At 34.6% G+C, this 27,611-nt stretch overlaps 1 protein-coding gene across 1 annotated transcript in view; it reads right to left on the reverse strand.

Annotated features, from left to right (window-relative positions):
* Positions 1-27,212, reverse strand: part of Sardh (sarcosine dehydrogenase, mitochondrial) — a 33,315-nt gene extending 6,103 nt beyond the window's left edge. The window contains 11 exon segments of the mRNA NM_001184931.1: positions 1,207-1,345; positions 2,004-2,117; positions 2,578-2,658; positions 2,774-2,915; positions 7,970-8,147; positions 12,758-12,887; positions 13,446-13,651; positions 13,945-14,068; positions 15,657-15,836; positions 17,614-17,792; positions 26,654-27,212. Of these exon segments, the coding sequence (NP_001171860.1) occupies positions 1,207-1,345; positions 2,004-2,117; positions 2,578-2,658; positions 2,774-2,915; positions 7,970-8,147; positions 12,758-12,887; positions 13,446-13,651; positions 13,945-14,068; positions 15,657-15,836; positions 17,614-17,792; positions 26,654-26,984 (1,804 nt within the window). The 5' untranslated portion in view covers positions 26,985-27,212.
* Positions 27,213-27,611: the final 399 nt, after the last annotated feature.

Below are 27,611 nucleotides of genomic sequence, written 5' to 3' on the forward strand. Positions count from 1 at the left end.
ATCCGTTCTCGTTCCGTTCGCGCATCTTAATGTCTCTAATAAAACTGGCTATCACTGAATATGAGTGTTTGTCCCTTGTTAATGTGTTAAAACAAGCATTCATCCCCAAAGATACAAATCAGTCAAAACATATAATAGGCAAAATTTGATACGTCGAAAAAACCTGTCAACAAGCTGCTCTCTGATTGGTCAGACTGTTATGTGTTAGAATTGGGTAGCCAATCAGACACAATTTTGTAGGTATTCATTCCCTTAAATGAGTGTTAGTTTTCAAATACATGTATGAACATCAGTCCCGGAATAATAGTGTTCATCTTTAACTTTGAGCGTTAGTCATGAATAAAAGTGTTAGTCTCAGATCATGAGCATTAGACCCAGAATACAATTGTTTGTCTCTGTGTTGCTGTATTTAGTCCTGAATTAAAGTCTAGGCTCTGAAAATGAGCGTTAATCCCCAGTACAAAGTGCTTGCTTTTAAACACAAATGTTGTTTAATGTATCAGCGTTCACACTTATGTTATTTTCAAATTGTGATACATTGTGAATATGGTATAGTTTGTGATCCAGAGAAAATTGAAAACTTTGTAGCAGATAACACTTCATTAGGATTTAACGAGTCGCATTCACGTTTGTGAAGTTTCATTGCATTCATTGTACAGTGGATCACAAAAATATGACTTATTTTAAAATTTTATCCACAGACACATCACTTTCAAATTATCTTCTACAAATAGAGCAAATACTATTAACCTTTTCACCACCAGACTTTTTCGTCCAAATTTTACTGCACTTTTTTTTATATTCTTCAATATTCCTGGAAATGAACACTAAATTTGGAGCCAACAGACAAAATTTGAGTCAATTTTCAGTTTTTACTCAAAATTGTTTGGCTATTTTAGTCATAATCTTTTGAAAATAGTGCAGACTATAAACAGAAATATTTTGTGAATTTGTGATAAAAAGAGGGAAATGGTGGTGAAAAGGTTAAAAACAAAATTTTTATTTTGTAAAAAAGTACAAAACTTGCCATTGCTCAGCTAGCATTAGCATTAGCAACAGACATTTTAGTCAAAGGCCTGATTACTTTAGACAATATTTATTAAATCATGAGCAATTTGTCACTATTTATGGTGATAAAAAAGGTTAATGATTGATTATATGAGCCCACAATGCTGTCACACTGGGTAGTCTAAACTCTGAACACACCTTCCGGCTTAGACATATCATTTGTGAATATCCAATCAACTGCTTTCTGAGCATCAGGACCAACCAGATGAAATTTACCAAAATATGACATGTTGAATACAGCAACTGCTTCACGGCACGCTTTACACTCTTTTCCAATCTGTAAAAAAAAAATGTTGAAACCAAAATCTCTGGAACATGTTGTATGCAATATGTTGTCCATATTAGGGAACCTGACAGTAAGCTGAAGGCTCTTATTTCGTCTTATTTTCCCCAAGTTAAAGGTTCTTAAATGCTGCAATTTTTGCAGCAAAAAATAACAGTTATTGACAGTAACTAGGCGACCGTAACACTCAATGATGGACAGGTTGTCAGGTTGAAAATCCCAGGTGGAGAACACTGGATTTAATAATCAGAGGAATATTTCATAATTACAAATAACTAAACTTCAATAATTTGCATAATTTTTCAAAAATTTTGATCAATGAGAAATATTTATGTTCATTTGTTCCAAAATTACCAATTTAGGAAATTTAACATACATTAAAATGCGCAAAATGTAACACCAAAATTGGGTTGGAATAATATAGAACTCAAGGGATTAAGTATCAAACAATAAAAATATTCACCATATCGTATTTGCTTAATTAGTAGTGCATACACTTATGTAAATTTAAGAATTTAGGAGTTTTTATGGTCAAAATAAGTAATATTTTAAAACAAATGCGATTTTGGCTTTCTATGGGTCTCTATGGAAGTGCACTTCTAATAGAGCAAATACGGTATAGCTATATTAGCGGCAGAACCATGATACTTACAATATGATGATGGGGTGGCCAATCAAATGTATACTCATCAGTTAATCTTCTTTCATATTCATAATCTGTGTTCTTACGGATGTCATAAGACCCATAGTAATCATAATCCAAAAGCTGTCAAGAAAAAAGCATTTTTTTTTTACATTTGCACCAAATTTTAATTCCAACATGGCCACCAAACAAGGGCATGCTGTGGGGAAATTGCAAGGTCATTGTTTCTATGGAAACAAGTTCAGGTAGCCTTTATTTTTATTTGCTCTGCATCAGTTATTTGATGCAACCTTTTGCTCAGCAAAATGTCAAGAATGTGTGTGCCTTTATGTGGCTGTTTTGCATATTAAGTAACTGTTTTGCACATCAATTGATAGTTTTGCATATTAAGTGACTGTTTTGCATATTAAGTGACTGTCTTGCATATTAAGTGACTGTTTGGCATATTAAGTGACTGGCATATTAAGTGATAGTTTTGCATATCAAATGACTGTTTTGCATATTAAGTGACTGTTTGCATATTAAGTGACTGTTTTGCATATTGAGTGATAGTTTTGCATATTTGAATAGAGGTATTTCTTACTGGTGCTGGATCTTCTGAGAACCATCCTGGTCGTTCCCAACCATGTCTCTCCTGATAAATACATCCAGCATCTTGTAAATCCTAAAACAACATGTAGAACTACATTATTGATAATCATTTTTTAAAGGTTTTATTTAACATTTTTGTGCTTTTGTCATAAACTACAGAACAATGTTATACAAAGACAGCTTTCTACCTTGTGAAAAGGATCACATCGCATATTTCTGCCCGCTAAAGGTTCATCATGTGGGAATACGATACTGTAATTTTTAGCATATGCTTCATGACTTCTCTCGCGAACCCATCGCTGGTTATCGGTAATGGTAGTTGGAAAACGCCTACAAGGAAATAAAACAATATTATGTATGTGAAGAAAGTCTAGTCCTTGATTCTATGACTTCAGTTTGGAGCATCAGATCCATAGACATGCTCCCTCTGTGCCATGTGTTTACAGCTTAGAATCCAGAGATTTACCTTAAATACAAACGATATGTTTCGCAACTCACATGAGTTGAAAATCTACAGTAAGCTCATGATGTAATCTCAAGATGTGATGTAATGTTTTTGCTGAAAATGCAATTATTTTTGCGAATTTTCACCAGATAGGTCTTTAGACAGTGACCTGCAATGTACGAGACCATAAAGGTCCCATTGTTGTTAATAACGAGTAAAACTTAATTCAGTTGGCGGCCTAACTTTTGGCACCAGAGAATCAATAAATAGAGATGAAACATGTCAAATTAAAAAATGCTCCATACCAAAGCTATATGATACAAGGCTAATGACTACCAATACCATCTAATTTGCATATATCAATCGTTTGCTAACTACTATAGAATACTTTATTTTCGCTTGGAATTTATTTTCGCTATTTTCGCTGAAAGGATGATTCCGTAAAAATAAAACCCAGCGAATATACTTTTTCCCCTATATTTCACATTAAACTCATCAAAAATCAGTGAAAATAAATTCCATACGAAACGCCCAAAAAGCCTTTTCAGCAAAAATTAATTCCAGCGAAAATAAAGTATTCCACAGTATTCCACATCTATAGATAAAATAGAAAAAATAATTTACCCAAAAATTCACAAAAAATTTGAGCAAATTTGTAAGTACACATGCATGACAAAGTGTGTGAGCACTAAAGAATCCGATTTTGACCATGGATTGTAGAAGATCAAAATCTGTTACTATAGCTCTGTATAATGTCAGAGATATGTATTTTTTCAGTAATGTAAAATTTTTAAAACAAGACATGAAATGTCACAGTCCCCGTTATTTGATTATAAAATACAGGTAGTACAAGGAACATCTGCAAACAGGTGAATAAATATGTACTCTTTGTGGGTACAACTCATCATCAAGTGATTTCCCATAATCTAGTTTTGTACTGACAACTAAAAACTTCCACTGACCCATGTTCAGAATCTCAGAGTACACAAGTGCAACAAAACTATTTGTCATACATGTATACTTGCTCAAGAAACTGCATTCATAAATCTGAGTGAACCTTGATGTACATGACTTCTTTGTTAATCAGGTCTTAGTATATTACCAGGACCTGGGTTTGTTTCAACATCACCACTGGGCATCAGATTCATTCTCATGTTGTCAAATACAATTTGTTAACACAGTAAGGTTTATTATTTAAAATGTATTCATTGTACATAGAACAACATCTGTTAATTTAAACAATTGTAAAAGCTATGTTTTCAGAGCAAGTACATGTAATAATTAAGAAAGCCAGTAGTGATAAAGGTTGGTCTGCTCATAACCTTCAATGGAGAAGTAACAATAATTGTTCGAAGTCTTTTTAGTGCAGTGATATTATTGCATTTCAATCATTATTAATGGGTATAAAATACTGTAAACCATTTAATTTTCACTTCTAGATATATTCAGGATTTTATGAAATTTGTGTACAACATTTCAATAAAGTCCCTGACACTCCATGTTGTAGGAACCCAGAAAAAATTGCCTTGCGAAATTGAAGCAGTTCACAGCACCACTGTAAAAAAAAAAAAAAAAAGTTTAAAATGAGTATTGTCCAAGATATACACATGTGGGTTCATAAGATGTATGAACCAATCTGAGTGGTTCTAGAGATTAGTATCACAAGATTTTACTCTCCGTGATTCAATATCAGCCCTATGTATAACGCTGTGTTGATCAGGCGAACTAATTGACAATGGCCCTACAGGTATCGCTATGCAATCACAGTAGTTTTGTATTCTTCTTGCATTTCGACCATGGAAAAATATTTGTTTTTGAGAGTGGCCGAGTTATTAGAAGAAAAACAGGAACTATTTTTTTAAGTATAAATTCTAGTAACTGAAATGCAGGATTGAAAAAGAACAAGACAATACGCAAGATTGATAAACCTTCAGCGAGCACTCCTGAAATTTCAGATCATTGGTACCATGTTTTTGGATACATTCAATAACCTGATACATAAAACCACATTTTTTATTGCTCAATCACTTGACCCTGTATGGCACAAGATCGCAAGCTTCTGTCATAAAATTGGGTTATTTATTTGATGCAACGAAACATGCATTCACAGCAGACGGAAATTCGTTTGAGATGTTCCTGGATTTTTTTATTCAGTTTTCCATTTCAACCACCATCATCACTTAGTAAGCTGAGATCGCGCATTGGGATACTGACTGTGCATAAATGCGCAGTGTAGTGTCACCAGAAGACCGATTGTTTGAGAATATTTTGATCCATTACGCCATTTCAAATATTATATTAATTCACAGACAACAAAATAAAGATTTTCAATAACATACAAGTTTTTCCACAAATGATGATTGTATGGCAATTACATGCCTTTGCCAGCTTTTCTTTGGAAGAAGTTGGAAACAGATAACAGAATGGCTACATGGCTACATCTTTTTTTTTTGAATTTTAATCAAGGTTAATAAGGTTCAACGGCCTTTTCATTTAGTGCCAGTTTATAAACCATAAAACCTCTGGTTTAGGTGTCACACTCAGAGAAGAGTGAAAGGCCTTTGGTTTATAGGCACCGCGAAATGTTGGAATTGAATCCCCCCCAAAAAAAAATCACATAATGTAATATGCATTATTTTTTTTATAATTTTGTTGATAACGAAAAGTAAAGTATGTTCTAAAAGAAGTTTCGAATAAATACAAACACGAATACATTGCTTAGTGTTTAGTACCGGTAGCAAATGATCACGGTAGCACAATCTGGTCATTCTGTGTTTCGCAAGTGAATAAATTACTTGTTTTCGAAGTATTGCAATTGTTGATTATTATTCAGTAATGATTATAATAACGCACAAAAAATTAATTCGTTGAATTTTTATGAATTTGAAGTAATATTCAACTTAGTTTCATCGTAAACGAATGATTTCGGTCGAATGTAAATGCTCGATACGATTCAATATCCGCCATGTTTCCATTTACACGTGGCTCATTTAAATATGTTAATGACGGTTCAGTGACCTCGTGGTGAACGCAACGCGGTACTGTAGAGATTCACCGATGTTGTAGCAAGATCTTTATGCTATTTTGACTGGGAAAACGTCATGATTTTTTTTTTAATCCAAAAATTAGTTGTTTAAAAAAAACACTGAGCATTCAAAGAATAATTAAACATTGTTCACAGAAATAACACAGCTCATTGTCGAAACGAAGCTTACTCATTCAGGCTATTCACAATAAACATCATACTCTTGAATAGGTGTCGATGACTACGGTACAATATAAATTAGACTCTTTTAGGCGTCAGGAGTGAATGAAATATCCAAAATATTAAAAAGAAAACTGCCGAAAAAACGCCGGGCGATGTCATGGTTCGTTGCAGACTACTCGACCGACCGTCCATACACGTGTTGTCACTGTACATCCGCCATGTTGAATCGTAGGAGATCGGCAAAATCTTCATTTCAACTAACAGTTTAATGCTCACAACATAAAAAATACGAATATAATCATAGGCAACCTACTATTATATAATGAATAAATTGATCGATACAGGGACCCCCCCCCCCCGAGTTGTGGATATTTCGGAAATCGCGACACAAGCAAAAGACCGGATATCGATTTAGTTGAAAGCTACGTCCCCATGTACAATAATTTGACAGTTTACGAACTAGTTTCGTAGATTGGAGACAATTGTTTGCGTTTTTGGCTTTTCACAAGAATATAAAGCTGGCAATCATCATAATATTGACGTCCGTACGTCACGGAATGTACACCAATCGTACCCCAATAAACATTCAATTTTGCTGAAACTGGAGAACTTACCTTTGCAAACACGTTTCTTATGCCGCCTTCTTGAAGTTCTTGAAATCAAATAAAGTTACTAGTTCTTCTAGTAACTAGTGAATGAGACCACTGAGCCGAACAGAATACATGTATAAACAGTACTATAATAAATTGCACGCAATGGAGAAATCACGTGCCGTAATAACAGCAGCGTTACTCACAGATCTAATCTACTGTAAAATATTTTATTTCAGCTGGAATTATCATTCGCTGAAAAGACTTTTTCTGGGTGTTTTGTATTGAATTTATTTTCATTGATTTTTGACAAGTTGACTGTAAAATATAAGAAAAGGGTATATTCGCTGGATTTTATTTTTAACTGAAACATTCCTTCAGCGAAAATAGCAAAAATAAAGTATTTTACAGTAATTAATTTATTCTGAGCATGCGCAGACGTTCTGTCAATGTTGCCGGGAGAGGTAATTTTTGATGAAAATCGTGAAAAAGACCCACTTGGGATTTTCAGATCTGGAAAAAAAAATTACGTGCATACTCGGAAGACACTTATTCATCAACCTGCCAAGTTTCACTGATACCTGCTGTAGAATTTCTGAGAAAATGTTGGAGACGGAAAAAGGACAAAACCTGAATTATAAAGTCCCCTTTTCAGGCTGCGCCTGAACGGGGACTAAAAAAGTGTGTGAGCACTGGAAGTTTGAAATTCATATTATTGTTGCCTCATTGATTGGTATTCATAAAACTAGTGGAGAAAGCCTGCAGCAAACCGCCTTCTATGATGGCAACATGATGGGACACAATCATTGTACGATTATCGCAACTCAGGAGGTGTGCAGACTGGTTAACTATTCATCTACTTATTGCTTTAGATCCCATTCTCTGATTGGTGTACTCTCACTACACAACATGATTGGCAGCAAAGACCACCCAAAGTACTTTAACATGGTGGGTAAACCCATGCATTGTGTATCATACAGACCACTATCTACGATGTGACAGTCACATCCTCATTATTGAGGGTTGTTTGTGGCAGACTTTATATTGAGACAATCAGGCACATGGTAACCTAGCAACCAAAGACCCTGAAACCTAGCTATGTCATAACCGATTTGTATCTCCGTATGATTGAAATACTGACCTTATATCGTACCCATACATATCTAGTTGAGGTCTACCGTGGACCACCCAGTGCGCTAACTCTTTACCGCAGCCACCGGCTAACATCATACCACTGCTGTTGAATCCGCAACCCAGATAGAACCCACGCACTTCGGGAGATTCACCCATCAAGGGTTTGTGATCCGGTGTAAACGATTCTACAAGAGACATACGTACAAACATTGTTAATCCTTTGTCAACTTTACGTTTGTTCACAAAGAACAAGACATGAAATGTCACAGTCCCCGTTATTTGATTATAAAGTTGTACAAGGAACATCTGCAAACAGGTGAATAAATATGTACTCTTTGTGGTTACAACTCATCATAAAGTGATTTCCGATGATCTAGTTTTGTATTGACAACTAAAAACTTCCACTGACCCATGTTCAGAATCTCAGAGTACACAAGTGCAACAAAACTATTTGTCATACATGTATACTTGCTCAAGAAACTGCATTCATAAATCTGAGTGAACCTTGATGTACCGGTACATGACTTCTTTGTTAATCAGGTCTTAGTATATTACCAAGACCTGGGTTTGTTTCAACATCACCACTGGGTATCAGAATCATTCTCATGTTGTCAAATACAATTTGTTATTAACACAGTAAGGTTTATTATTTAAAATGTATTCATTGTACATAGAACAACATCTGTTAATTTAAACAATTGTAAAAGCTATGTTTTCAGAGCAAGTACATGTAATAATTAAGAAAGCCAGTTGCGATAAAGGTTGGTCTGCTCATTCCCTTCAATGGAGAAGAAACAAATAATTGTTTGAAGTCTTTTTAGTGCAGTGATATTATTGCATTTCAATCATTATTAATGGGTATAAAATACTGTAAACCATTTAATTTTCACTTCTAGATATATTCAGGATTTTATGAAATTTGTGTACAACATTTCAATAAAGTCCCTGACACTCCATGTTGTAGGAACCCAGAAAAAATTGCCTTGCGAAATTGAAGCAGTTCACAGCACCACTGTAAAGAAAAAAAAAAAAAAAAAAGTTTAAAATGAGTATTGTCCAAGATATACACATGTGGGTTCATAAGACGTATGAACCAATCTGAGTGGTTCTAGAGATTAGTATCACAAGATTTTACTCTCCGTGATTCAATATTAGTCCTATGTATAACGCTGTGTTGATCAGGCGAACTAATTGACAATGGCCCTACAGGTATCGCTATGAAATCACAGTAGTTTTGTATTCTTCTAGCATTTCGACTATGGAAAAATATTTGTTTTTGAAAGTGGACGAATTATTAGAAGAAAAACAGAAACTATTTTTTTAGTATGAATTCTAGTAACTGAAATGCAGGATTGAAAAAGAACAAGACAATACGCAGGATTGATAAACCTTCCGCGAGCACTCCTGAAATTTCAGATCATTGGTACCATGTTTTTGGATACATTCAATGACCTAATACATAAAATCACATTTGTTATTGCTCAATCACTTGACCCTGTATGGCACAAGATTGCAAGCTTCTATCATAAAATTGGGTTATTTATTTGATGCAACGAAACATGCATTCACAGCAGACGGAAATTAGTTTGAGATATTACTGGATTTTTGTATTCAGTTTTCCATTTCAACCACAATCATCACTTAGTAAGCTGTGATCGCGCATTGGGATACTGACTGTGCATAAATGCGCAGTGTAGTGTCATCAGAAGACTGATTGTTTGAGAATATTTTGATCCATTACGCCATTTCAAATATTATATTAATTCACAGACAACAAAATAAAGATTTTCAATAACATACAAGTTTTCCCACAGTTGATGATTGTATGGCAATTACAAGGCTTCGCCAGTTTTACTTTGGAAGAAGTTGAAAACAGGTAACAGGAAGGGGCTACATGACTACATCTTTTTTTTTTGAATTTTAATCAAGCATGATTTTTTTAATTTTTTTTTTTTTTTTTTTACAAATGTCTATTTCAGGGCAACAGAAACAAAAACAATAAATGTGTAGGTAGGCATTTTAACAATTGCACAAATAATATTGGATGAAAACGTCATTACCAATATAAATCATAATCATAATTAAAAATAAGATCACATTTAATTTAGTCAGTTTTCATAATGAAATACATAATAACATGTATTTATAAATTTGAATAAGGTTCAACGGCCTTTTCATTTAGTGCCAATTTATACACCATAAAACCTCTGGTTTAGGTGTCACACTCAGAGAAGAGTGAAAGGCCTTTGGTTCATAGGCATCGCGAAATGTTGGAATTGAATCCCCCCAAAAAATTCACATACTGTAACATCCATTATTTTTTTTTATAATCTTGTTGATAACAAAAAGTAAAGTATGTTCTAAAAGAAGTTTCGAATAAATACAAACACGAATACATTGCTTTAGTGGTTAGTACCGGTAGCGAATGATCACGGTAGCACAATCTGGTCATTCTGTGTTTCGCAAGTGAATAACTTACTTGTTTTCGAAGTATTGCAATTGTTGATTATTATTCAGTAATGATTATAATAACGCACAAAAATTTAATTCGTTGAATTTTTATAAATTGGAAGTAATATTCAACTTAGTTTCATCGTAAACGAATGATTTCGGTCGAATGTAAATGCGCGAAGCGATAGATATCCGCCTTGTTCTCATTTACACGTGGCTCATTTAAATATGTTAATGACGGTTCAGTGGTGAACGCAATGCGGTAGTAGATTTACCGATGTTCTGGCAAGATCTTTACATGTTTATGCTTTGATTTTGACAGGGAAAACGGCATGATTTTTTTTTTAATCAAAAAATTTGTTGTTTTCAAAATATAAACTGAGCATTTAAAGAATAATTTAACATTGTTCGCAGAAATAACAGCTCATTGTCGAAACGAAGCTTACCCATTCGGGCTATTCACAATAGGTGTCAATGACTACGGTAAAATATAAAGTAGACTCTTTTAGGCGCCAGGAGTGAATGAAATACCTAAAATATTTAAAAAAAAACTAAAAAAAAATGCCGAAAAAACGCCGGGCGATTTCATGGTCCGTTGCAGACTACTCGACCGAACGTCCATACACGTGTTGTCACTGCACATCGGCCATGTTGAATCGTACGAGATCGGCAAAATCTTCATTACAACTAACAGTTTAATACTCACAACATAAAAATACGAATATAATCATATGCAACCTACTATTATATAATGAATAAATTGATCGACACAGGGACATTCTCCTCCCCCCACCCCCCACCCCCGAGTTGTGGATATTTCGGAAATCGCGACACAAGCAAAAGACCGGATAACGATTTACTAACTTGAAACTATGTCCCCATGAATTAATCGTCCGTGTACAATAATTTGACAGGGTATACAATTTACAAACTAGTTTCGTAGATTGGAGACAATTGTTTGCTTTTTTGGCTTTTCACAAGAATATAAAGCTGGCAATCATCATAATATTCACGTCCGTACGTACGTCACAGAATGTACACCAATCGTACCCCAAAATACATTCAATTTTGTAGAAACTGGAGAACTTACCTTTGCAAACACGTCTCTTATGCCGCCTTCTTGAAGTTCTTGAAATCAAATAAGGTTACTAGTTCTTCTAGTAACTAGTGAATGAGACCACTGAGCCGAACAGAATACATGTATAAACAGTACTATAATAAATTGCACGCAATGGAGAAATCACGTGCTGTAGCGTTACTCACAGATCTAATCTACTGTAAAATATTTTATTTCAGCTGGAATTATCATTCGCTGAAAAGACTTTTTCTGGCTGTTTTTTGTATTGAATTTATTTTCATTGATTTTTGACAAGTTTGACTGTAAAATATAGGAAAAAGGGAATATTCGCTGGATTTTATTTTAACTGAAACATTCCTTCAGCGAAAATAGCAAAAAAATTTTGCAAGCAAAAATAAAGTATTTTACAGTAATTAATTTATTCTGAGCATGCGCAGACGTTCTGTCAATGTTGCTGGGAGAGGTAATTTTTGATAAAAATCGTGAAAAAGACTCACTTGGAATTTTCAGATCTGGAAAAAAAATTACGTGCATACTCGGAAGACACTTGTTCATCAACCTGCCAAGTTTCACTGATACCTGCTGTAGAATTTCTGAGAAAATGTTGGAGACGGAAAAAGGACAAAACCTGAATTATAAGTCCCCTTTTCAGGCTGCGCCTGAACGGGGACTAAAAAATCTATATTTTGAAAAAAAAAAATTTAATCAAGACCTGCGGCCAATGAGGCATTATGTTCCTTTAGTAAAAAAAAAACAATATTTTGGCGGGAATATGACATCCAAATTTAATTAAGGAACTGCCATCAAATTATTTTGAGATTTGTGAAGATGAGTTGTGTTTCTTATCAATATTAGATTACTTTGGGTTCATCTGTATTACATTTTGTTTATCAATTTAATGTGTATCAGTGATGTCAATAACTAAATACAAGCCTACAAAAGTTATCTCACATGGTAAGAAATAGACATTGAACAGGGGGGTTGTCATATTTCAACTAAAATGCAAACTGACTTTTCATCATTGCTCATTTCTTTTACAATTTTTCCCACCAAAGATTGGTACAAAATTTTGTACACTTTTCTGTACTTTGGATTTTGAACCAAACCAACCATTCATCCAATTTGTTTTTCAAAATAGGGACAAAAGTCTAGCATTCAAAAGGTTTATTAAAGGAAGGAAGGATTTTAATTTCTCAAAGAGCAGTGTTCGTTTGTCATTAGTTTTTCGCTTTAAGGCAGTGATACAAGCCATGCTACGTGACCTACCTGGCCCACATACAGTTGACTTTATACCAGTGGTCTCTAAAACTGGCACTCTGTTCATAGCGCCCTCAACATGCTGTGTAAAGACATCCCAATCCAGGTCGAACAATGAGAAAGCAAACTCGTTCTCCACCTGTAAAAGTCAATAACTAAGACGTATGAACAGAGACTAGGTTTAGTCCACTGATAAAGATTTATGTAGCGATCAAATCCTAGACATTTGTTACTTATAAGGATTAAACAATCAGCAATTGTAGTCAAGTCAATATTAAAGCGGGGGAGTCGTCACCTGCGCAACCGTCAGATGGCCATAGCGTGTCATTGTTTACAAACAAGTGTCTACCCATGATGAGCCTTTGCATTTTTAGCGTGTGTTGTTATCGTCGCTTGGGACTCAATTCCCGCGCGTGCGCAGGTGACGACCCTCTAGCTTTAAGTAAAGAGAAATGACTAATAACCCAGCGACAGCTATTAATAATGTTCTTTAAACAAAGTTTCAACAAAGAAACTCTAGATGGCGCTATTGATACAACTTAAAAACAAAAGTTTCGGTAATATGAACTCTAGATGGCGCTACTGACACAACTTAAAAACAAAAGTTTCAATAATATGAACTCTAGATGGCGCTATTGATACAACTTAAAAACAAAAGTTTCAATAATATGAACGTTTGAGGGCACTATTGACATACCTTATCCCAGAACACTGGATTAGGTTCGTAACCACCAATGGATAGACTATCTCCTTGCACTTTCAGGTAAATTGAAGCATCATGGTCTCTCAGGTTGGGCATGTTTCGAATACCATCGATTCTTTCTGTTACAATATAGGCATGCTTCATAGCGACGAGGGGAACTTTAACTCCTGCCATTGCACCCAAGATCGGCGCCCACACACCTAGAGTTAAAACACAGTAAAATAAGAATGGCACTGACACTCTTTAAATTAAATGTTTTTTGCATACATCATTTAAAGACAACCACCATCATTGTTTTATATCGTTTCACAAGTAAATCAATTTCTTTATTCACATTTTAGCTAAAAAAAACATCAGTATGTAAGGTTCAAGAAAGACGTATCACACAGAAAAAAATATGGAAAAACTTGTACCAAAATACTGGGGAATAGAAAAATAACGCTATAAAATTATTTATTACAAGATGACTAACAATTGAAATTTGTTATAGTACCTGTACAGTTGACCACGAGGGGTGTTCGTATAGTACCAGATACAGTATGAACACCCTTCACTCGCTTCACACCAAGGTCATCTTCCTTAACATCAATACCGGTGACAGGACAGTTTGTTAACACCTGAAATCAAACAACTCTTGATTGGTTAATTCACATGTCAGTAATATGCAGAAGTAAAATGAAGACGTGAAAATTTGTATCAATTTGTATACATGTATTTCCAACTCCCTACAGAACTCAAATTCAAGTTAGTATTCTTGTAAATCATGAATGGAAAGTAATCCATTACAGTAGTGTAACAAACCATTACATCAATGTAACAATTCATTACAGCACTGTAACAATCCATTACAACAATGTAACAAACCATTACATCAATATAACAATTCATTACAGCACTGTAACAATCCATTACAACAATGTAACAAACCATTAATTACATCAATATAACAATTCATTACAGCACTGTAACAATCCATTACAACAATGTAACAAACCATTACATCAATATAACAATTCATTACAGCACTGTAACAATCCATTACAACAATGTAACAAACCATTACATCAATATAACAATTCATTACAGCACTGTAACAATCCATTACAACAATGTAACAAACCATTACATCAATGTAACAATTCATTACAGCACTGTAACAATCCATTACAACAATGTAACAGTCCAGTACATCAATGTAACAATTCATTACAGCACTGTAACAATCCATTACAACAATGTAACAAACCATTACATCAATATAACAATTCATTACAGCACTGTAACAATCCATTACATCAATATAACAATTCATTACAACAATGTAACAAACCATTACATCAATGTAACAATTCATTACAGCACTGTAACAATCCATTACAACAATGTAACAAACCATTACATCAATGTAACAATTCATTACAGCACTGTAACAATCCATTACAACAATGTAACAAACCATTACATCAATATAACAATTCATTACAGCACTGTAACAATCCATTACATCAATATAACAATTCATTACAGCACTGTAACAATCCATTACAACAATGTAACAAACCATTACATCAATGTAACAATTCATTACAGCACTGTAACAATCCATTACAACAATGTAACAAACCATTACATCAATGTAACAATTCATTACAGCACTGTAACAATCCATTACAACAATGTAACAAACCATTACATCAACATAACAATTCATTACAGCACTGTAACAATCCATTACAACAATGTAACAAACCATTACATCAATATAACAATTCATTACAGCACTGTAACAATCCATTACAACAATGTAACAAACCATTACATCAATATAACAATTCATTACAGCACTGTAACAATCCATTACAACAATGTAACAAACCATTACATCAATGTAACAATTCATTACAGCACTGTAACAATCCATTACAACAATGTAACAGTCCAGTACATCAATGTAACAATGTATTACAGCATGGTAACAATGAATTACAACAATGTAACAGTCCAGTGCATCAATGTAACAATCCATTACAGCACAGACTGTAACAATCCATTACAACAATGTAACAGTCCAATACAGCACTGTAACAATCTATTACAGCAATGTAACAATCTGTTACAGCACTGTAACCATCCAACACATTACTGTAACAATCCACTAGAATAGATCAAAACCAAAAACGCATATATTGAGAAAATTAAACTTACCGTGGCACCAGCAGTTGTAGCCGCCTTAGTGAGTGCTGTACACAATCCAGCCGGGTCCACCGTGCCATCCCCTGGACTGTACAGAGTTCCATAGAGATCATCAATATTCAGTAGTGGATACACCTTCAGACTCTCTTGTGGTGTCAGCACATGTGATTCTATCCCAAATGGTTTCCCTAGCTAAAACAAGAACATACACATCTAGTGAAAACAAACTGTGATGGTTTACATCATTATGCTTCAACAGAACACCAAACGTTTTGATGACAGACAGACTATTTGTGGATTTCAGGGTCTGGGTAAGTCATCAAGTCCACCATTTAGTCAGTCCATTGCTAGCCATAATATCTATCATGTATACCTACTTGAAAGGCAAACACAAAGCTACAATGAGAAAATTAAAGGCATCTACCCACAAAATAATAGGAAATAACCAAGCTAGCACACAAGGTACTCAAAGAATGTTTATGAACAGGTGGTTTTTAAATTTAAATTGGGGTTAATTAATTATTTTGAAAATTAAAATATAACAATAATTTCTCAGGTTAAGAGGTAATTTGTCAACGAATATTTGAAGATTAAAGCGAGGGAGTCGTCACCTGCGCATGTGTCAGATGGCCATAGCGTGTCATTGTTTACAAACAAGCGTCTACCCATGATGAGCCTTTGTGTTTTTAGCGTGTGTTGTTATCGTCGCTTGGGACTCAATTCTCTTGTGTGCGCAGGTGACGACCCTTCCGATTTAAAACAAATAAATATACAAGTTTGTTTGTCTCAAGTAAATTGAAAACGTCAGTGAATAGACTTGTGTAAAAGTTTATGTATGAGATCATCTTCCATCATTTTAGTTTTTGTGCACAGGTTTATTTGACCAAACCATTGCCAAAACTGTCACTGGTCACATTGTATAAATGGTCTTCAAATACAGGTCAAATTACATATAAATTGCATTGGGACTACCTAAATTTGATTATTTTATAATTGATAAAGATGGGAAAAATTAATTAATGCCACTCTAAATAATTATGGATGTTCAGGGCAATATAAATGTATTTTCCCATTCATATTCCTTTTATGGAGTTTAACATAAAAAGTAATCAATATGGCCGGGTGGTATTTATATGAAGGTGGTCAAAAACACATGCTTGAGGATTTTTAGGTGAAAAATAACATACTGTAAAAGGATTAATTATTCACTGGGTTTTAATTTTGCTTATTTCGATGACTGGAAAATGTGCTAAATTAAAACCCAGTGAATATGTAAAATTTAGCATAGAACACATTATCTAAATGATAAAACCATGAATTTAAAGCTGAATGGTAAATGAAACCTTTAATGGTAAATCAGGGAAATTTAAACCCAATAAAAATTAGTCATTTTACAGTACTGTAAAAACCATTTATTTTCACTGGCATTTTATTTACCCATTTTGATGCTTCGAGCAATTTTACTGGTTTTAAAATTCACAAATTTGTCAGAGAAACAATGAGATATATTGTTATTTTACATTACTCAAAATTATAGTCATTAAAATAACAAAAATATTCACTGAAAATAGATACAGGTAGTTTTATTCCTACTACATATTATCGACAGAAAACCTTAGATTGACCCCTGTATTAAAGCACAAGGGATTTAGATTTTGTACAGTTTCTGTGAAATTAAATTCAACAGGATGCTTAAATCAAATTTAGGAGTGCCTCCTTAAATAAAGTTAGTCCTGCAAATATCGAAATGTATATATACAAAAAAAACCAAAAGCTTTTTTGGTTTGTTCATGATTAGACATGAACACGATTTTGTTTCCAAAAGTACACATTAGCTTTCAGTGCTTCAATATTTGTTGCCATAGCAACTGATTTCATCATTTCTCATTATGATTACAGTAATTCATGGTATTATAAAGTCTTCTACATATAATACAAAGAGGAAATGTGTGTTATTCTGTAAACTTACTGTTTGTAGTCGCTTGTACTCGTCTAGTCGAACTTTATTTGAAGCGATAAATAAACCACCATTGTCAATCCATCCCGTACTGATACCAGTTTCCTTCTCCAACGTTTCTCGGAACAGTACTCGACTGTAGTTGAGAATCTCATTATCAATGTCATTGGGACGCAGTCGCCATACCAACCCTGCAAGTAAGTATACCAAAATATGGTAATACTTTTAAAAAATGTTTATTTCATCGATAATTGGAAATTTTCACGAATATCATATGGAGAGCAAATTCAAAATATGACAGGCAAGCCACTTTCTATAAAAGTTCTATAAAATTGAAGAATGTAACGTTGACAACGACAGACAATCAGTAATATGAGTGAGTAGCTCTCCTCTGTCGACAAAATGAAATCAAATAAAACAAATTAAAAATACATTTAAAATAAAATTATGCGCATTAGTAACTCATCATGTGTGATGTTTGAATGAAATTGACCAAGGCATGCCAGAGAAATGGTTTATGACATTTTTGATGAATATTTTGAGGACAAAAATAGCCACCATTCAAAAATCCTCAAACATAAAACAAATCAAATACCATTATATATTATTTATTTATTTTAAAGACGTAATGTGCCGATGATAGCTTTACAGACTCCAATTAAAATACAATAAATACTCTGAAACAATACAAGAATAATTAATAAAATTTATACAAGGACAATGTACAAGACATATCCCACAGAAATATTCATCAAAATTAAAGATATCATCATAGAATGAACAAAACCGAGGGAGATCCACCTATAGTACCTATATGTATAATATCAAAGTACTGTAAAACATGTTGAAAAAGCGAAATGTGGTAAAATGACGTAATTGCGAAATGTTGATTTAGTGAATCTCTCTTGTCATTGTGTTGATTTCCTGTTTTCACAATACTTGTCTGTCTCGTGCCAAAACAAATGCGAAGTTATCACCTCGATAAAAACAAAGAAAAACTGTCAAGTGTAATTAGGAAGCGCCCCAGAATTTTATGTTCCGGATTGCTGTATACAGATCCCCAAGCCCCATTTTGAATTTATAATAAAGTCATTAGCGACATCTTGAATTAGCGAATCAGTTCTCTCGCTAAATTCGCTAAAAAGACATGCTCGCGACATTAAAGGAACTGAAAAAATCCCTGAATACTTTTTCTACTTATAGAAGAATCTATTTATAAATTGGCACATGCTCAAAATAATCAATTCGTGATTTCTGCCAAGGAAACTACAACCACTGAACAGTATTCTAGAAGTGTCTTGACATAGGAATTGTAAAGTGTGACGAATAACTTAAAGAGCGGTGACCGTCAAGCCAGGCATACACAAGATATGGGTCTCATCTCCATGTATAAACAAAGATGGCGTGTTTGAATGTTGGACAGACAAACGAGTACAAACTGAGAAGTTACCAAGCTTTAATTAGGTATTTTTTTTTTGTGATTGGAAGGTATTGAAGGATTCATTCACAATAATTAGTGCAAATCGCACCCAGGTCAAAACTCATAATCGTGATTTCGTTAGAAGAGCGCATTTGATTGTGGAAAAAATCAATGTTTATCAACACAATGTTGCACATGCACGGTGCGACGACCACCACCTTTAATATGCAGAACACGTTTTATAAAACCAGGCATTCTAAATGCCTTATTGACATTTAAATTACAAGTCAATAAGATACCCAAATCAATAACCTTTTTCTAAAATGGCAAGCAAGGTCCCGTCAATAAAATACCCATGACTGGTAATAATTCTCTTGGTGGTAAAAGAGATGGCCAGACACTTAATTAGATTTATTATACATCATGTATTGTCTTTGTAACTACTTTCAACAGACCTGGTCAAAACAAGTCTGAGAAATGGTTAAAGGACACATTCCTATCAGAATATTATTATGTATCTTGTAAATTTTTTATTTTAATTTGTCTTTTTTTAGTTCAAGGAATAGTTCGTCTTAAAATAGTTAAAAACTGATAAATTATCCAGTACATCCAACATTTTGGAAGATTATAATTATTATACTTTTGTGATATAATATTCTTATTCAATGTAATTAAAAATGAGATATATGCGAGAATTAAGTACTGAATAGAAAAACGTGCGAAATTGTCCGACAATGGTGACATTCATAAAGCTGTTTACGTTTCTTCAAGAACGGTTTCATGATGTTCCTCGGTAAGTCGCGGCCCTCGATAAGTCGCGGTTTTTGCTTGGATCCCGACACCCACGACTTAGCGAGGGGCCACTGTACTATATTCGGTATTTTTCAATAATTTCTTATTGTTTAGGGAAGACGTCAAAAGATTTATGTCGGATAACAAACTTATTTGCTTTAGTTTGGGGGTGGGGGTGGGGTTGACCTAAAAAAAGTTTCCATCCTACAAAAACGATTTTATTTTTTAATGATGTCAAAAAAATCTTGGAGTACCGGTATTTGTAGTTCGCTTTTTTCTATCCAATCATGAAAAAAAACAATTTCATTGTACTACCTATGTACCTTTGTAAATTAAATGTACTTCTTAAAAGCAAGGTACAAATAAAGCTTGTTAGTCCCCGTTCGGACGCAGTCCGAAAACGGGGACTTATGTTTTGACCTCCGTGCGTGCGTCTGTGCGTGCGTCCGGACCTGTATCTTAGAAATGCCTGGACCAATCACAATCAAACTTCACACATACATCATACATGATATTATACATATGCACATCAATTTGTTTCACGATCTGATTCATGATGGCCGAATGGTGGCCATTTTTGTGCTAAAAATCATCGAAATCAAGCATTTCTCGGCTATTTACAGATGGATTTTGTTTAAACTTGGTATATACATTAGACATTATAGGACCTTGATGCACTTCATTTTGTTTTTCAGCTAAGATTCAAAATGGCCGACTGGCGGCCATTTTGTTTTAATGAATGTGGCTCTTGTGTCATATCTCTGACTTGCTTTCACTGATTATATTCAAATTTGAAATATTCATTATACATGATGTCATAGATAGACAGATATATTGGTTTGACGATCCTATTCAAAATGGCCAAATGGTGGCCATTTTTGTGCTAAAAAAATCATCAAATATCAAGCATTTCTGGATGGATTTTGTTCAAACTTGGTACATATATTAGACATTACAGGTTCCTGATGCACATCATTTATTTTTCAGATCGGATTCAAAATGGCTGTCTGGCGGCCATTTTGTTTTAATGAATGGGCTTCTAGATCCATATCTCCGACTTGTTTTGACTAATTATATTCAAATTTGAAATATTCATTATACATGATGTCATAGATAGACAGATATATTGGTTTGACGATCCTATTCAACTTGCCCGACTGATGGTCATTTTTGTGCTAAAAAGTCATCATATATCAAGCATTTCTGGTATTTATGGATGGATTTCGTTCAAACTTGGTACATACATTAGACGGGTTCCTGATGCACATCATTTTATTTTTCAGATTGGATTCAAAATGGCTGACTGACGGCAATTTTGCTTTAATGATTGGGGTTCTAGAGCCATATCTCATAAATGCTTTGACTGATTATATTCAAATTTTATATATTCGTTATACATCATGTTATATATATACATGTATTCAAAATGGCTGATTTTGAATGCTGTTCCAGAGCAATATCTCTCAATATGGACAAGTACTTGTTTGACAATCAGATACAAATGTCAATCATTTTAATGTTAAAAAATTATATTCCAGCTATATTACTATAAACAAAACTATATATCTTAAATTTGATAACTAACGGGGATTGTGCCATGCATGGCTTGTTTTTCTTTGTTATTGGTGCATTTGTAAAGTATTTTTACACCCACCCGACAACGGACTGCTATGCAATGCTACTGTTCGATTATCAATTTGTATTTAATGGTGAATGTAGTCTGATGCCATGATCAATATTTATCAATTAAGTTTCAGTGGGGGTGGGGGTTTGGGAAAAAACTAAAGGAATTAAGTTTTTTATCCTACATTGAACTTTTGATGTTGTCCCTTAGTAAATTCTTAATCTTATAGTGTTCATGCCATTATAGGTTAGATTACCACTATTACTGTATTTGTTTTATTAGAAGTGTATCTGCAATGGAAATGCATATAAATCCAAAATTACATGTGTTGTAGACCATAAAAATATTGACCCCGGCAGATTTGTTGACCCGAAGAGAGAATTGTGCATTAGACGTTTCCCTGATTTATTGAAAATGATTGTTTTTGATTTTGAGATGTTTAACTCTAGTTGCCATTTTTTGCTATAAATCTCAAGTGAGTTTAATGCATTTTGTAATCCAGTGTGTGACTTTGACAGCAAAAGAAAATTATCTGCGTATAAAAGACATGACAACTGACTGTCCAGTAGAGTTGGTGGGTCATTTTGTGATAGATCAATGTGTCTTTTAATGTCGTTATAAAGTATATATTGAATAGCAAAAGACTTAATCCATCACCTTGTCTAATACCTTTCTGGATTGGAAATAGTTTGGTTAGGCCTTCTTTTACTTTTACACATCCTGTGGAGTTTGAATACATTGATCTAATGATTTTGTAGAATTTCCCAGTAATGCTATTTTGGACAAGTTTAAACTTAAGACCCTCATGCCATATGAAGTCGAAAGCTTTCTCTTGGTCAACAAAACAAGCAAAAATATATTTTTGTTTGCATAAATATTTTGTAAGTAACTGGTTAAGAACAAATATATATACTTGTACTAAATTTAGGTAATTTTGTCCTTGTCAATGCGATCAAGGAGTCTCTGTTTTAGAACAAGTGTAAATAATTTACTCATGGTACTACAGGGTTATGCCTCTGTAGTTGTTGTGGTCTGTTTTGTCCATTTTTTTTATGGATTGGGGTTATTATCCCCATATTCCAACAGCTGGAGAAATGGCCACTTTTTATGACTTACCCGGTACTTTATTTAAGGAGGCACTTCTAAATTTGATTTAAGGTTCCTGTTGAATACAATTTCACAACAACTGTACAAAACCTAAATCCCTTGTGCTTTAATACAGGGATCAATCTAAGGTTTTCTGCCGATAATATGTAGTAGGAATAAAACTACCTGTATCTATTTTCAGTGAATATTTGTTGTCATTTTAAAGCGTGGCAGTTGTCACACTACACATGTGCAACATTTGTGTTGATAAACATTGATTTTCCCACAATCCAATGAGTTCTAATGGCAATCACAAGTACTGTAAAAAGACTAATTTTCACTGGGTTTAAATTTTGCTGATTTAGCATTTCAGGCATATTCAGTGGGTTTTAAATTCACGGTTTTATCATTTAGATAATGTGTTCTATGCTCAATTTTACATATTCACTGGGTATAATTTATGAGTATGAGGTTTTACCTTGGCGTGACTTGCACTAATTACTGTCGGTGACTTTGATACCTTGCAAACACCTAAAAATACCTAATTAAAGCTTTGTAACATCTCAGTTTGTACTCATTGATTTGCGCAACAGTCAACATCGCCATCTTGTTTATATGAGACCCATATATCTCGTGCATGCTTGGCGCGACGACTACCTACCGCCCTGGATTTCATTTATCAGTATGTTAAACATGCTTCTATCATTTCGTTGGTGATTTTATCTATTTCGGGTGATTTTCCATTTTTTAGGTTGCTTATTGCCTTTTGTATTTCTAACTGTGATATTGGTTGGTCAAGATTAGTTGATTTGAGAATATTTGTAAATGTTTCTAAGTCTTTTTTGATATTTGGGTCTATTTCATTCAGATTTTTAAAGTGCTGGAACATTTTTTGCACTTTCAACATTTTCACACTTGTCGTCGGCTTGGTTATTTTTTTAGTTCTTTCATGAGACGTCAATACTCATTTGGGTTCAAGTTCTCAAGTTTACTTAATATATTACTCTTTGATTCTTTTTTCCAGGCTATAGCATCCGAGTCTCAGTAGTTTATTGTATGGCTCTTGGCTTAGGTACTTTGTTTGACATTTTGTTTACATCATTTTTCATGGTGAAACGATCTCGTGTGTACCATTTGGAATTTTTATTTTTTTTGTTTCTGTTTTGTATTTTTCCATTTCTTTTTTAGACTTTTACCGACTGCCTCTAAATATATATTTGACAACATAGCACCCGCAATGTCAATTGACTGCTACGAAAGATTAAATATTTTTTTTTTAAATTTGTTTCTCAGTGATAATGAATCTTTACTTTGTAAAGCATTATAAAAGTTATAGTGTGAGTCCCCATCCCATAAATAAGAAATATTTCATTGCTGACTGTTGTCAGTAAAAATTTTGTCATTAGAATGCGATACTATGTTTAAGCAATAACCCCCGCCGAAGGCGGGTATACCACGAGATATTGCACAATTCACGCCATATATGCACGAGCCGCAGGTGAGTGCATATATGGAGTGAATTGTGCAATATCAAGTGGTATACCCAACTTCGGCGGGGGTTATTGCTATTATATTATACCAGTATATTGACAATTCGATAAAACTAGTAAAAAAAGAGTTTACTTTCATCTACTAAAAGATCATGATTATGGCCCTTGAACATGAATATTTATAAGAATAGTATGTAGTTGTACGCTGAATGCATACAAAAATTACATGCGCAACACAGTTCAAATTGAATACAAACTAATTTTTATTCCACATGAAAAAGAAACATATCCACGTTGAATAGAGCAGCGTAAACACACAAATTAGCATAACAAAGGATGACCTTTCTGACCTTTTACTGACGCTCAACACGATTTGAAATACAGGGTCGTGTACAGTTTGGATCATTTAAACAACGGATTTTCCACGTTTTAATTCCGGTTTTTGTACAATTTGGACTGTAATTTGCCCATTGAAAGTACAGTTGTGAAATAAACCGGTTTTGTGACTCATCATACTACTTGTAACTGTGGATATTTGATGTTCAGCGGTACTTGGTTCGACTGAAATTTGAGACGCGGCGGGACGCGGTGTATCATGTACGGCGACCGGCACAGCGACCTCAGTTCCAACATCTGACCTGGATACCTTTAGTATAACCAAAGTTTTGTGACAGTATGACTGACAAGTTTTGTCGTTGTTCTGGGGTAAGTTTGATGGTGTAAGATCGGATTTTCGCATCGTTTTTGTGACACGTACATGATATGCCTTGTCTCAACTCCGGCCGAAAGACTTTGCACGCCGTCGCTCTAATACAGTGGTTGGTGTACACTCGGCACAAATCTGTAGCTTTCGAAATTACCTTCATCATCTCCTGTAATTTATTTACCCATAGTGGAGAATTACAATACCATATATCGTCGTCGAATCCTGCGTTGTCCCGTATTTTTTGAAACAGATGGCAATTGCCTGGGTGCTCTGCCGCTACCGGACACCGGTTGTTATTGGTGGCATACATTTTTGCGTGTGACTCATAGTTTTTTGCATTTTTATGTCATTAAATCCCTCAATTATATCTTGTACTTAAAGATCATGTTTTCTTTGTTGGAAGTTCGCAATCCATCTCTAAGAACATAGCGTTCTGACGTTCGTGTAGGCACCTCACGGTGTTGAGAAACGGTGGTTTAGGTTTGTGTGGCGAACGACAATCACCCAACGACCGACGCTCACAACTTGGATCCCACCAATAACAAAAAGCAATATTATAGTTAAATAACTTTTCAGATGTTTTTAATTCAGTATTTTTTTCAATATTCTTCCAAAATGCAACCACTATATTTCCCTAAAAATCAAATAATACCGGTTTTATGTATTTCCGTATTAAACCTGTAGTCAATTCATGTTCCAGGGCCACTTGGTTAAGCCGTGCATTATCAGCCAATATACCATGGACTGCATATGCAAATTTTGTGTTTGGACCAATCAAATCAATGGATTAACACCATCAATATACTGGTATAATATAATGTTGGATATTGCATTAGTATCCAGTCTAAAAGAGATCTGACAGTGATCAGATAGGGTCAGATTTAAAGAATGGATACAAAACTGGCTTTTTTTGTTAAAAATAGCATAACTAATAATAATGTACTAGTCAGGGATTTTTTTAAACAAAAAAATGGCCATGCGCCCTCTTAACCTGGGGAGCAGATCCTCTGGCAACCATCATGATAAAATTCTGATTGACCGGGGATCACATGTGGCCACAGTCTTCAACTGTGACCTGTCTGATAGTAATTTTGGTCCCAAGGAAGACATAGAATGCTCCATTTTAACTTAGAATTAGAGCAGTGCTCCCTCTTGCAGTTTTTTTCTAGAAAAACCCCTGCTAGTCCACTGTGCTGCTGCCTCTACTCTGATGGCATGTATACCTTCCTATAATGTATCCCATACAACGACCATTAAGAATTACTATGTCTGAAAAGATACATAGGTCTAGCAGTAAATCACCATATTTTTTTTTACTGCTAGATCTTGAGTTTTGTTTTTTTGAATGTATAATTTGGCTCTGATGAATGGTGATCTATGTTATTATAAATGGCACCTGTAAGAATGATAGAGCCAAATTTTGCATATTTTGTGACATCCTTTTCTAAAAGTTGCTAGAGATTAGTATCCTTCCAACTGAAAATACTAGAGGTTTGAGGGCTCATGCAGATCCTGCATATGAAAACATCTTTTTCTAAGTCAAATACCCTTTCAATAATAAATCATATTTCTCACATAAACACACCTGCGACATATCAGTACATAAGCGCATACGCTTTAGCTTCGCTGCAAATCTAATAAAGCATATACGGTATCTCTATGTGATTGGAAGCACTATAGAACATGGATATATGAAATCAAATAGAGATATTAGCTTTCCAGAATTTGAAAAACTAAATCAAGAATGTAAATTCATTTATTTGTTAAGTGCTTTGTATACTCATCTTAATTAAGATACCTTTCGCCAAATATGTTAATTCTATTTTAAATGTAGTTAATAGTTGTATTCAGTGGCCATACTGCCGTATTGTACTATATCGGTGTTGTGTCAATAAATTATTATTATATACCAGTAATGAAATCGAAACACTCACCAGCGGTGTGCCACGTTGTTCCAGCTGTAAGTTGATTTCTCTCAATCAAGACTGCGTTCTTCACCCCAAGCTTAGTTAGATGGTAGAGCGTGTTACATCCAACACTCCCGCCTCCGATGACAACAACATCGGCAGTCTCCGGGATGTTGGTAGGGGCGGCATTATCTTCGCTCTGCAATGTCTGTGCGTATGGGACACCACTCGACGTGGAGTCGCCCTGCTCTGTTGTTGAGTACCGACGGGACGTTACAGGCACTGTGCGTTTCCGAAACAGTCTTGGTGAATGTCGGGGAATAAATGAACGTGTATGTAACTTTAGTAATGAGGACATGTCGTCTTGCTGTCACTCTTGTATTGTTTTACCCTGATTGACGTCTGAAAAAACGTTATAAGCTAACAGCAAACTAAACCGCACCACTCACCATTTCCAAGCTCGAACACATCAGTTAACCCGGTAATCGCGTTTTTACTGAAAATATGAATTATACGCCCAGACTATAAGGCAGTATACGTTAGACGACCACGCCGACAGAAAATGTGACGAGGAACTGTCAAGAACCTAGAGGTCATCCTATACGCAGACACATCAAAACAGTAAACCACGTGACACGTGACCTTGAGGCAGCTGGGGCACGTCAATCATAAATAGCCACACAATGTAAACAAAGTAAATACTGAAATAAATAGAATAAAAAAGGCCTGGCGATCTGGTTGGTTGCTGAAATCTATCATTTTGAACAACGATGAGGCTGTACCGGGACGTATTTCCGCCCCATAGGCGTCCATGTATTGACTTCAGCCATACCCTCTAAGGGACTGGTCATTTTCTCCAGCATGGGGTGCCGGGGAAAAACAGGGGGGCCAAGCAATTTTAAAATCAGATAAGGGGGCATGCGTTTTTCCCATTGCCTGGGAGGTGGGCCTATCAATTTTGCCATGTGCAGAAAAAAATACATAG

The sequence above is a fragment of the Saccoglossus kowalevskii genome, chromosome 17, assembly GCF_978046115.1.
Source record: "Saccoglossus kowalevskii chromosome 17, keSacKowa6.1, whole genome shotgun sequence".
NCBI classification, from domain to species: domain Eukaryota; kingdom Metazoa; phylum Hemichordata; class Enteropneusta; family Harrimaniidae; genus Saccoglossus; species Saccoglossus kowalevskii.